This window comes from Corapipo altera, unplaced genomic scaffold (assembly GCF_003945725.1).
Source record: "Corapipo altera isolate COAL_440 unplaced genomic scaffold, ASM394572v1 45, whole genome shotgun sequence".
Lineage (NCBI taxonomy): Eukaryota > Metazoa > Chordata > Aves > Passeriformes > Pipridae > Corapipo > Corapipo altera.
Genome location: NW_020884877.1, coordinates 9,674,057 through 9,687,020, shown reverse-complemented (window position 1 = coordinate 9,687,020; position 12,964 = coordinate 9,674,057). Strand labels below are relative to the sequence as shown.

The 12,964-nt window shown below is 45.2% G+C and overlaps 3 protein-coding genes across 5 annotated transcripts in view; 1 reads left to right on the top strand and 2 right to left on the bottom strand.

Annotated features, from left to right (window-relative positions):
- The window catches only part of PIKFYVE (phosphoinositide kinase, FYVE-type zinc finger containing), a 66,341-nt gene extending 56,991 nt beyond the window's left edge, over positions 1-9,350 (bottom strand). Inside the window, exons 1-3 of one of the 2 annotated variants that reach the window (XM_027636936.1) lie at positions 9,234-9,350; positions 6,396-6,577; positions 4,724-4,903 (exon numbers count right to left, since the gene is read on the bottom strand). In XM_027636936.1, the coding sequence (XP_027492737.1) occupies positions 4,724-4,903; positions 6,396-6,567 (352 nt within the window). In that variant the 5' untranslated portion in view covers positions 6,568-6,577; positions 9,234-9,350. The remainder of the gene's footprint in view (positions 1-4,723; positions 4,904-6,395; positions 6,578-9,233) is intronic. The other variant, XM_027636937.1, reaches the window with a different exon arrangement.
- Positions 9,349-12,964, bottom strand: part of LOC113944169 (shugoshin 2-like) — a 55,002-nt gene continuing 51,386 nt past the window's right edge. Inside the window, exon 10 of the transcript XR_003526603.1 lies at positions 9,349-9,360. The gene's annotated coding sequence lies outside the window, so the exon portion shown is untranslated. The remainder of the gene's footprint in view (positions 9,361-12,964) is intronic.
- The window catches only part of IDH1 (isocitrate dehydrogenase (NADP(+)) 1, cytosolic), a 15,213-nt gene continuing 12,154 nt past the window's right edge, over positions 9,906-12,964 (top strand). Inside the window, exons 1-2 of one of the 2 annotated variants that reach the window (XM_027636947.1) lie at positions 9,906-10,030; positions 12,637-12,764. In XM_027636947.1, the coding sequence (XP_027492748.1) occupies positions 12,643-12,764 (122 nt within the window). In that variant the 5' untranslated portion in view covers positions 9,906-10,030; positions 12,637-12,642. Of the gene's footprint in view, positions 10,056-12,636; positions 12,765-12,964 lie in introns of both variants that reach the window. The other variant, XM_027636948.1, reaches the window with a different exon arrangement.

Here is a 12,964-nt window from a genome sequence, read left to right as displayed (position 1 = left end):
TACAACAAGAGATTTTTTTTTTAAAAGCGATTCTAGGATGCTTAAACACATTTCTGTGGCCAGCCACCTGGAATTTATTTAAAAAAAAAAAAATCAAACAAATAGACTTTGGGGCAATACCAAGGTGAGTATTTTAGGGTGATTAAAGGGTCTTTTATGTTTCAAGAAAACATTGATAATACCATAGAAACCTCTGGTTCCTCCTTACTTCTAACACAAGATCTATGTTGCATTTACTTCCTGGATCTTCCTCTGAGTTCAAGAGTATCTCCTTTCCAGGAATGCTGCTTCCAATTTCAAGAATTATTATCAGATCTCCTGCCTAACTAGCTACAAATCTTATCAGGCAGATGAGTCCCAAAATACAAACATACACAGCCATGAGGAAATGCCACAGGTAACTCCACACTGGTTCTAGTTAGTTAAATGCCCTTTTCTCTGTTATATAAAACAACGTCAAAAGGGATTTATCATCTACATGAGAAAAAAACATGCCATCAGCAGTAGCAGCACATGGCTAACCTGTTTATACTAGAGAACCTGACTGATTCTCAGATTAAAGTTCAACTGGCTCTTTTCCTTCTCAATCATGGGATTTCTCCCTTTCTGGGGAAAAACACATCGTATAGCAAGAACAGAAGTTATCATTCCTGCAATACAGGATGCACTGTGTCTAAAACAACATCCTTACAAAAGAATGTAGATGTATCAATGTTAGGTTAACTCTCACTCCTCATCACTATTAGAAATACCACAGTCATTTTCTCAGCTAATGCACACATGATTTACAGATGTATACATTCTCAGCATTGCAAACATATTTCCTCATTTCACCATTAGATCTGCAAAACCCATGTTCCCTTCCACAGACACAAACTGAAAGAGCACTTTTCTTGCTTTGCCCACATCATCATCCCAACTGCCATCAATTGCACATCTTAAGAGATTTCATATCTTCTTTTGATGTGGTCCAAGAGGGTTGCCTACACTTATACATCTAAGTAGTGGTAAGCGTTTTTGATGCTTCTGAGACAGCAAACTCAGTATATGCTACTAAAAGAAATAAAAAATCAAACCCACACACAAAAATCCACACCACCCAAAAAAACCCCTAAAAACCCCACATCCCATCACCCACAATTCAAGTCACACACAACAAATTAGGTTTTAAAATAAAAGTAAACTTGAATTAAGTGTTATTTAATCTGTTATGACAATCAGATCAGCTCCACAAACTTTTATTTGTCATTGCTGCATCTCGGCCCTTAAGTATAACACACCAACATGATTGTGGAACACATCTTTTCAGGAATACCAGTTTATGCAGCAACTGTGTTTCTTCTATCCATTCCCTTCCCATCTACATGTTCACTGAACATAATCTCAATATACCAAAGGGACTCCATACAGATTTCCAAATTGACTTATTTCTAACCTATTTATCATTCTTAAGCTAAAAGTTAACTCCTACAGCTACTAAAAAAGAAGTTCTCCTATATCAACAGAGCCCTCATTCATCCCCTATGTATTCATGGCTGCTGATCTTGGTAACACCTATACATCTTCTGAATCACGGAAATATGTTTTTACAGAGTTTCTTTCATGACTATATAGTATTTTAGCATTCATTTTTACAGTGAATGATAAGGCAAAAACACCACAAGAACTTCTTTGCTGCAACTTAACTACATGACCATGCCCTAACACTAACCTAAGAGGTACAGAGAGCTTCATAGTTTCAACAATAAAAAAATACCCCTGCCAGAGATGCCACAGTTCTGCTAAAACAAATCAACATGAATTGCTTTTTTAATCATTTGCTTCCAAAGCATATAATTTCCTATTCAAGTTCACTACCACAGTTCAAATATCACATCTTTCTCAAGTCACTTGCATACAAAGTACTGATATGAAAAGTATGGAAGCTGGCCTTAACTTCATTTCACAACATGCATTTTCATGTTCCAAAACCTTTTTCATTAGAAAAGATGCTCTGGTAATAATTAATGCTCTACATGATTCCCAGTAACCACCATATGCTTTCCTCAGGCCTTCTTCACCCACCATGTGATCACTGGCCATCCCTTACTCCTACTAAGCTCCCTTACAGTTCCCTACTACTGTGACATTTTCTCAGTGACAATAGTCTCATTCTCAGACTATTTTGGTTCAATCCAGCACCTTGAAAGCCCTCACCTGACAGCACAGACACATGCAGTCCAACACAACCAGCTGAGCCCTCTGGTACTGTAGAAGTGACATCTGCTCTGCAGCACCCTACTCCAGTACACAAGGGTGCAAGAGATTATCCAAGAGAGAGGTCACAGAAGCCACTGCAGAGTCCCAGCACTGGTTCTTCAGCCATACAATCCTCAGAGCATCTCTGACACAAGCCAGGCACCCACAGCTTCTCCTATTTTCACAAAAGCCAGCAAGGTGCTATTATGTTTTTGTGTAAGCAGTCCTGAAGGGAAGCAGACAGTTGAAACCCTACATATTTGATGCTAGGCGGTTTCCTACAAAAGCAACCACCCCTCCATGTTGTTCTGCACTTGCAGCTGTCAGCCAGCACGGTCCCTGAGCAATGAGAGTATCTGCTGCACATACAGGGCAAGCTAATGGACAGATGAGGGGTGAGAGTCAGCATCTTCAGGAGCAGTTTCATTCCATCACTGTTTAGAGGCACCAGCAGCAGCCTTTTATTTATTTATTCCTTTTGGTTTGCTTGACATATTATTTAAGATCAAGTAGGTTAGAGACCTTTGTGAAGTACTTACACCTTTTTTTGCCTACACCTGCTGATGTTACAAAGTATCTGGGTAATGGCAAAGCCTTGAGAGACATTTACAGGCCTGCAGATACAAGGCCACAAGAAAACTCAACTAGATTAGACACCTCACTGTCACTGAACTGAGTGGGTGAACCAACCTACCAATCTAGGTGTTTATGTAAATCACATCACATATTTTCCTACTTTTCATTATTTAGATATAAGAATAATTTCTAAGATTATTTGTGCAGCCCAGCATCAGCTGCAGTAGCAGAAGTAAAATTCTCCTCTGCTCAGTGTTCAGAAATCCTCAAAGACCTGATTATTCAGCGCCTTTTAAGGCAAATGAAGGAAAAAAATTATCTTAAGTTTGCTTCAAAAAGAAAACTAAGCCTGATTTTTGGAGAAAGGCAATGCAAGAATTCTTTCCCTCTTCAAATAACGTGAGATGGCCTAAAAACTCCCCCAAAACCTCCTCAAAAATCCAGTATACTTCTACTTGCATTACACAGAGTTCATGTTTGCTACCAAGGTTATTTGGGGGAAAATATTCAACAGGGAGTCAGGTCACTCAGCACACAACTTCACAGAAATCTCTTCAAAAAACCAGCAATTCCTGCTTGGTCTAACTTTACTTCTTTCCAGGCTGATTCATCATGACATTTTTCTAAGCATACTTGCAATTCAAATCCACGGACATGAATGAAGGTCCTGAAAAGGATTTGGAACAATACAGCAACAGTTCCTCCCCTATACATTAAACTAAGTCTTATTTCCCTGGCTGCCTAATCCCAGCAGAAGTCAACCAGCAAGATTATCTCTGCCTTCTGAATATCAAACAACATCCCTCACCTGAAGGTTTCTAACCTCTAATCCCCAGGCAGTTTCCAAGTGATCCACATGAGGTAATTAAGAATAAAGTAGATTGGCATATCAGCCAAGAGTACGTGGCTGTACTTGGTACATTCCGGAAAGATCTTTAAAAAAAGGTCAAATCTTAATTGGTTTGCTGGGACAGGCACAACTAAATAGAACAAACAGTACTAGAAGGCAAAAAGGAAGATGATAAATGTGTTCAACTAAGCATGCAAATGACTTAGATGAAAATGTTAGCTATCTCTACTGGACTTTTGCCTGGTTACCAAGACTAGACATCTTTCTAAAAATCCCATACACATTAACAACATTTAAGATCTGATTTGTCTGCACTAGGCACCATACTCTTAGAAATACTGTCTTCCACAGGACTGTTACCCAGCTCAGCAGTTTCCTCAAGGCTATCACAAAGAGCTGACAGGAACCAGGCAGATCTCAAAAGGGACCCCTGAAATCTCCTTCCTAGCTCTTCCCGATCTTCATAAAGCCAATTCACAGCTGCACCTTTAAAATTACATTCAATTCCCATTCCAGCTAAAAGATTCAGTAGGGCATCTGGCAATAGTTCCAAGGTTAGGTAGAACTGAAAAAAAATACTTAAGCACAACTTCCTATTCAATTCTCCTCAAAGCAGCTACAAGCAAAAACCTACATTTATAACTCCGTTGAAGACACAAACATCGAATCCATTCAGACTGAGCACTAAAGTTAGAGGTAGCATGTGGATGTTAAGAAACTGTAATCTCTCAAGACAAAGCAGAAATTTTCAGGATCAAGGTTCAGTGACTTTAAAATGTTGGATGTGTTTTGGCAGTCTTCTGTTCCAGATTGTTTTATAATTGAAAGAGCAGAGCCCCAAACAACAGGTTGTCTTGCTGGAACACCAAGAAGGGTGGAGGGAACATGTTTCTGAGGTTAAAGTGCAACCTCACTAACAGAAGCAGCATACTCTCATAATAAATTCTGTTATAAATCTGGACAGTCAATGAACCTTTGCTCACCTCCTTTCACCTCACCCTGAAGCATCCCAGACTGGCTACTACAACACTGCCTTACAGCACAAAGAGCTGAAATTACCCAGAGTCGCAGAAGATCTTCTTTGCAGTTCACCAGTCAGTTGTTTTTTGTAAGGAATCGGTGATCTCAGAGACTGAGCCCTGGTGGGATGCTGAGGACTGGACCAGCCACCACTCAATGCTTGTGGATCACTCTGTCCTGCCTCTGCTCTCTCTGCTGGGGATGAAAGCCTGCCATCATCTAGAGTTGACAAAAAGCAAGAAAACAACTGTTCAGACATGATAAAGAAAACCAATAGTGCATGCAAAACTAAAGGTAAAAAAACTCCCACAAATAGAGTGAGATCTGGATCATGATTAAGCATCACAAAACACATAAATTTTTAATTTTAAAAGTGCCATAGAAATCATGGAAACAGGAAGGTATGTAGAACTTGTCTGTCAGGCTATTTCAGAAATATCCCTAATGTGAAAAGTGTCTAAAAAACAAAACTGGCAAACATTAATTATTCTTGCTTTATGGAATAGCTACACTTGATTATCAGCTTCTGCCCTGAAAAGAGTTTTTCAGTTATGCTAGTAGCCAGTACTGAGGTGACACTAAAGTTACCACAGCCTTTAATTTCCATCAGCAGATCAAGCATAGACAGGTTCTCATTGATTCTAGTAATGTGTCCATTTCATGTGCTGTTTCAAGGTTGTTTTCCCATTCTGTCAACACAAGACTTTGCTGACTCCAGCTACATTTGTCAGAAACAAACAAGTGAAGCCAATATTGACCACATCTTATGTTCCTTTCAGTAAATTAGCAATGACAAGTGCTACTCTACTATGAAAACTAATAGCAGTCATAGCAGATAATTATTTTTCATTCTGCACAAGAAGAGTCTAAACAGATCAGCCTGCTTATGCAAAAAGCTATCTTGGCCCTTTTCCCCTTTTCCAAACACTGCAGCTTAGCAGAGCTGGATAACGAACAGACTAAACAAAAGCAGCTGACCAGTCTGCCATCTCCAGTAGAGGTATGCAGACTTTGTACAAAATCGAGGTGCGTTCAATCACCACCCTTTGCAGGATATTTCTTTGAAACAAATAAGAAACTCATGAAGTTCTTTTAGAGTTTGCCTACTGAGAACATATTTCGTGATACATACAGCACAGAGGCCAAAATCAATTAGTACTTTTTGATATACAAAACTTTCACAATATTTCAGACCTCTTAATGGGGAACACCTAAGCCATGGAAATTAAGTGTGGACTTCCTGTAAATACATTGCTTTATTGCAGCTCAGATGTCACCCAACTGAAGGGAGAAGATGCACAGGAAGGTGAGGGACAGAGTAAGTGGGACAAGAACTTGCATTGGAAGGACAAGCAAGCATTTTGCTCATACAGGCTGGCAGAGAGTTACTCCTCCTTGCAGCCCAAGAAAACCTCACATAAGCAAAGGAAATTCTGATGTCAAGCTAAGAATCTATACAATGCTATCTGCTAACTGGCTTGTCTTGACTTTCACGGGCAGACACAGATTTCTAGCTGCAAGATGCCAGCTATCTTCTCCCATAGGAAAGGTCTACTATGTCACCTAAAATCAAGATCCAACATTTCTCAAAAAAGAAATGATTCACCATCAGCCATCTGACATCATACTCATATTCAGAGGTGTTTTTACAAGTTTATGTGGCAGCAGAGGGCACACACAGCTCACACACACACAATCTCCCAGCCCTCACCTTTGCTGAAACGGAAGAGATTTACAAAAGAACTGTAGGCTGATTTAAAAGGAGGCTCATCCTGGTCAGGAGTCAGGGGTTTGAAGTGAGTGAGATGAGATGGACTGCTGGGAGAATGAGGTAGATCACCGGTAGAGTCCAGTGTCGGAGACCGTTTGTCATCTGCAGCCATTTCACGTGCCCTGGAAAGAGTTCAGCAACACACATTATACAGGGGTGGTGAAACAGAACCTCTTCAGTCAGCTGAAGAGGAGGTCTCTTATTAGATCCTAGAGAGGAGACATTCACCCAACTGACCACAGATTTCTGCTATTAGCACAGGTCAAGAGTGCCAGAGTTAGGAGCCCATGTCCCCTGCCCAGTCACTGACAAGAGATCAACATCTCTGCGGAGAGCAATTCAGAGCACCCAGTTAAACATTCAGAGCAGTGAACAGCCTCTACACTGCCAACACGCTCCAGTTGCGGTTTTATGGGAACTTGAAGTTTCCAAATGGAGACTCTGCACACATATCACAACAAAGTTTTAACTTGGACAGCTCTTCTCTTAATGTTGTGACTTCTACAGCCCTTGTAACAAGAAAATTGAAGACAGGCATGCCTGAGCAAGCACAAGAAAGACCTGTTGTTTGGCCAGCTTAACTTCAGAATGAGAAACAGAATGAACTACAAACAAAAGCAGGACTGAAAGATTAAGCTCAGTGGTAAACTGCTTCTTTCCCTTCCACATTACAATACCGACTGTTGTGCAGGTTACCAGGGAAGCAACCCAGACTGTGGTTTATTTGTTGTCAAATCTATCACCTCCAAACTTCCTTGTTTTCAGGAGTTCTATTAAAGGAAAAACAAACAAAAAATCCGAACCACTTTCTGTATGAGGGGAAGCCGTACTTATAAAGCCTATTTACTGTGTACCAAAGCTTTGTTACAGCCAAGAGCCATATTTTCCCACAGCCCATATTCTTCCTCAACAGACACACAGTTTCTTTCACAACTCCTCACTTAGCCTGCTAGGCTAAGGTGCTGACTACCTTCATTTTGTTTAAGCAAGACTGAGTGAAATGTTTGACATAACAGAACACGGGGAGCTGATGGAATCTGTGAGTGACTGGTTAACTTCTACCTGTGCCAAGGACCAAAACGCTGTACAAGACAACCTCCCACTTAGCAGCTGATACTCCTTCATGAAAGACCAATTTCCAGTTTCCACAACTGTTCCCCGGAACCAACAGGCATATTTTACTGACTAGAATAGTTTCTTCCAACTTCTAAGAAGCCACACCGAAAAAAAAAAGAATCTATGCAGTCCAGAGAAAATCCACGTGGTTAGCAACTGACACTGGAAGGGCTAACAAGTTGCATATGGTTCATGTGGCAAGGTTTGACCACTCCTACAAAGAATGCACAAAAGATAGTATCTGCAAGTCATTCACGTGATTTCTCAGAGGACTTCTGCTTGTTACTCTGTATAGCAAGCACCTTTAGCCCAGAGTTTCTCCTGCTATTCACATATCCTTAGGAAAGAAAATGGAGAGGCATCATTCACTAAGTTTCAAGAGAAACTTTGGTCAGGTTCTTCATGTAAGGCTTAGTCTGGAATGCTTCTGCATTCCTGTCCCCTGTAAGGTAGGGTATGTTTTGTTGTTCATCCCAGCAATATTATTCAAACGGCTGATTTGAACGTGCTTAAACACCAGGGGCTGATGATAAATTTTCCTTCAAGAGCACATCTGCAGGTAAGTTTGGAATCTCTTCTTCAATCTTAAGGCAACTAATAGTTTACTTTTTAAATGTTGAACACACAACAGGGTTGTGCTCTCAAACACACTACCACATTAAAAGTGCCACTACTGCCAGAAGTTTTATAGCAAACTATGTTCTTATTTCAGCAACTGACTGTAGCCTGGCAAGACAAAAATAAAAAGGAAGTCCCTGAACTTGCATACAATATATATATATGTAATTACAGAATAACAAACCCCAGTTTCAAGGGGCAAAAAACACATAGTAATTGCTTCTGTGACAACAGTATTAGCCTAATTAAAACACATTGAAAAGAAGAGCACTGTACTTGGCACTAGCTCCATAAACACCTGGATCTTCTTTGCTGTACAACACATTAGCTGTAGAGTGCATCAACGTTTCTTAAAGTGTTTTAGTTCTCCCACTACAGGGAAAACAATCCACCCCACTGCAAGAAACAGGGAAACAGTCACTTATTTGTGTATTAAGGGAAACCAGAAAGCAAGGTGCATATATTGGTCAACAGGCAGAAAACTAGAGTACATCACTTCACCAACAGTTACGGGGAATGCATCTAAACTCGCCTGAGGCTGCAGCTTCAGCAATCACCGGGTCATCACCGATACAACACAGAGCGCAAGCACGGCTGTGAGCCTCCACACACCTCCAGCTGCTACATCCAGAGCAGATCCGCGACATCCCGGGTCCCACAAAACTGACCACAACCGCCCGGTGCCGGAAGGGTCCGGCCCCTTCTTGTGACACGGACGCCACTCCCGGGCACCCAGATAATACACCCCGGGTGCACCAGCTAAACTCCCGCAATTCTCACGGAGCTGCGCGACACACGCGCTTCCCTCCCAACCTCCGCCCGGCTCCCCCCTGCGAGGGGCACACCCCTGCCCTCCGCCGGGGATGGCACACGCGGGGGTCACCTGCCACGGGACGGGGAGGGAGCGGCAGGAAGCGATCGCCGGAGCGCCGCCGGCAGCCGCCACCGGGGCCGGGCCGGGAGCCCGGAAAGGGCTCACCCAGCAGGGGAACCACCGCTGCTGGCCCGGGCGGCACCGCGCGGCCCTCGGCGGGCTGCGCTCACCTGCTGCCCGCGGGTCCGGTGGTGGTGCTGGTGTCGATCCGATGCCGGTGTCAGTGCCGGTCCCGGCGTCGGTGTCAGTCCTGGTGCTGGAGCGGGGCACGGGCTGGGGCGGCACCGCCGCTCTTCCCTCACCGCCCGGCCCCGCCCGGCCCCGGCAACGCCGCCAGCCCCGACCAATCGCCCGCCGACCGCGCCGCACCCGCGCAGGCATCGCCAATCGAAGCCTCGCGCGCTCCGCCCGCGGCCCGGCCCCCCGCTCCGCCCCCCGCCCCACCTCGGGAGCCGCTGGAAGCGGGGGGAGCTCGCGTGACCCCCGGGAAGTCATAACATATTATATGTATCTTTAATATTCCGTTCCATTCCACCCTCTCCCCGGGATTCCCGCTCGGTCCCGCTCCCCGCCGCGGCCCCTCAGGGCGGGCGGTGCGGCTGCTGCGGGGCCGCGGGGTGGACACGGCTGTGGGCACGCGCGGCCCGGGGCTGCGGAACTGCCCGGGGGGCGGGAGAGCACGGAACGGGCGCGGCCCGGAACGGCGGCGGCGCGGTCCGTGCTGCCGCGGGCCCCTGGCGCGAGGGCACCTGCGCGCGGGGCCCGGGCGGGGCCTGAGCCAACATAGCGCCCCCTGGGGGGCGCGGGCCCCGTCAAGGGGAGGGGCCGGGCCGGGTGTGGCCGCCAGGGGGCGCCGAGGGGCAGGGGCGGGGCGGGGCCGCATAAAGGGCCCCGCGCGCAGCTCGGAGCCGCATCGCGACCGCCCCGCGCTGGGAACCGAACGGGATCGGGAACGGCACCGCCGCAGGTAACGGGGATCCGCACCGCCGCAGGGCCCCGCGGCAGCACCGCACCCGTTGTCCTTCCCTCGCCTCGCAGTGGGGCCTCGAGGGGCGGGCTTATATGTGTGTTTAAGGGCTTCTTTCAGGCGGTCCGGGCGGGACCCCCGAGGCCGCGCCCCGCCCGCCCCGAGTGTCGCTGGAGGTGCCCCGGGAGCTGCGGGTGCTGCACCCCGGGATCGCCCGGGCTGGGCTGGGCTGGGTGTCTCCTCCCGCTGTCCCTGGCTCTCCGGGCAGTCCGTGGTGTTCCCAGCGCGGGCCGGGCACGGAGCCCCTCGCGTGTCCCCTCACGGCCGTGCCCGGGCGGGGCCGGGATTGCAGCCTCGGCCCGGAGAGCACATCCCGCTGTGCCGGGAGATCGCCTTGGCACAGCTGGACCGGGTTGCGGGCGGGGAAGGGGCGGTGCGGCCGAGAAACAGGCGAGATCTCTGTTGGTGACAGCGAGCGAACCTCCTCTGAGCGGAGCGTCTGTAAGCCGCAGTCAAGGACTTGTTGCAATAATTAATTATTGACTGTAGGCCTTGAGCCCTTCTTGAGGACCAAGGAGTATTTGGAAATACAGTTTCCTTAAAGCTGCCTTGGCTGCTTGCCGGGGTTAAGCATATTTAAAGGAGGGTTGCTGTAGGAGAAAGAACTTGCTGGCTTTGGGCAGTTCAGTATAAAATCAAAGGGGAGGAGTGGCAGAGCTGAACTCCAGGGAATGTGTGCTCTCTAGAGCGCCTCTTGGCATGTTGGCTCTGGTGTGCAGGAGAGGGATGCTACTGCAGTACTGCCCCTGTTCATGGAGAAACTGGGGACGTTGCTGTCTGAGGAGGGGAAAAGTCCCATGGCCATGATCAGATAAAAGTGTTGGATGCTGCCAGAGATGTTGAAGAAGCTGCTGTTTCCACGTGTCAGTGCAGTGTATCTCAGTGGAGGTGTGTCAACTGCCTTTGTGCTCTCCGTGTGGCAGCAGCATCGTATGCTTCTGAAGCCAGCTTTGCAAAACCTATTGCTATGGCTGACATACTCTGATTTGCCTCAGTTAAGTAGAACTAAACCACAAAACAAGTGATGGTGGGTTGGTGCCTGTCTACATTTTTACTTAAATGAATCAGACTGTTTCTCAGACTAAATGCCAAAAGTAAAATTGAAGTCTCCTGAGTATAATTCTGTGCCTAGGCCATGGAGTGTGATACAGTCCTTATCTAAGTAGTAACAATTCAAAATTGGGCCCAAAATACTTGCATAAATAAATTGAGTTCAGACAGAGTGTGGTCATATGAGACTCAAGTTTTCCACGAGGCCTAATATAAGCCAAGATACTGTCTTTGTTTGGGATAGAAATGCCTGATGTAGCTTATAGTAAATTGAGTCTCAGTACCACAACCTCATTTACTTTTTTTTTTTTTTTTTTTTTTTAATTTTTACTCCTTAAGAGATTTGGAAAAGCTTGATCCTCTGAACATAGCTTAGAAAGTTTATTCTCTTGCCAGACTGAAAATGTATAATGGATTGGATTTTGGAAATACAGCACAAGTTGGTTTAATTTAAAAAAAAAAAAAAAAAAAGAAAAGGAAAATTTGAACCTAGAAGTAATCTCCCCATATGCTTATAACTTGCAGAGGTGTGCAAACTTCACACCTCTGAATAACTTTGTCAAGATGAACAGATTCAGTGGACAGTAGGGTCCTTCATTCTGGATCAAGGCATTCATGGCCCTCTGTATCTCTAAACTGCAACCTGAGGCACGAGGGCTTGGTATCTCACTGTAGTATCGCAACAGCTGCACACAAGAACAGGACTATCTTGGAAGGGGGAGCTTGCCAAGTCATTGCTTTTGCATAATCAGAGCTGAGAACAGGGAAACTGTGGCTGTTGGAGAGCAGGGAAGTGTGTTAGAGCAGTTCAGTGGCTGGTGGGTTTTTTGACGAAGAACAAAGTGCAAATGGAAGAGCAGAGTTCAAGTTTATTTGTTTGAGGCTTTGTTCACAAATATCTTGGAAACCTCTGTTCCCTACAGCAAACAAATCTGTCCAGTATTTATTTGAACAGTAGAAATAAAGCTTGCCACTAGAAAGTACTCTTGATGTTTAGCCTTGGGATTTTTCTACCTGTTTCCTTCCTTCCTGGGAGGGGGAAGCTAATAAAGAAGCTGACAATATATTAATCCTCATAGTGCCAGCAATATGAGGTGTCATTGTAATCATATCTGTTAACCCCTGTTTTTCAGAAAAAGGTGGAGAAACAGGGAACTTGACTAGAACTTGTGAAATCTAAAATAAACAAAGCTCATTTATTTATGTGGAAATTGGGGGGGGAAATTTGTTCATGCTTTCGAATTCTTTTGTACAACCATAATTAAAGCATATGCCCTTAATTCTCAGATATTAACCTCTTTATCCTCATAGATCTTCTAGGATCTGTGGCTCTAAGAAAAATACCAGTTAGCATGAAACTAGGGACAAACTGTGGTTATCTTCAAGACTTTGGGAGAGAACTTGTATGCTATGTTGGTGCCTCTCCTAGCTGTGTTGTTAAAATGCAGGAATTGGTAGTTTTTGACTTAGGTTGGGCTTTTTTATGTCTATTGCAGCTCAAGATGTCTAAAAAAATCCATGGAGGCTCCGTTGTGGAGATGCAAGGAGATGAAATGACACGGGTCATCTGGGAACTGATTAAAGAAAAGCTGATTTTTCCTTATGTAGATCTGGATTTGCACAGGTAATGGCTCTTTGTGACACAAGGCTACTTTGTACTGCAATTTTCATGTGTCATTAGGCTGATCGTGCTGATTACTGCAGTAAGCAGTGAATGCTTAATTGTTAGGGTTTTTTCCTGTACTGTACCTCTAAGAAGGTCTCTCACAGACACAGCCTGTATTTTATCTCCTGTACCTTGGCTTCCCAGCATCTGTATTTTAT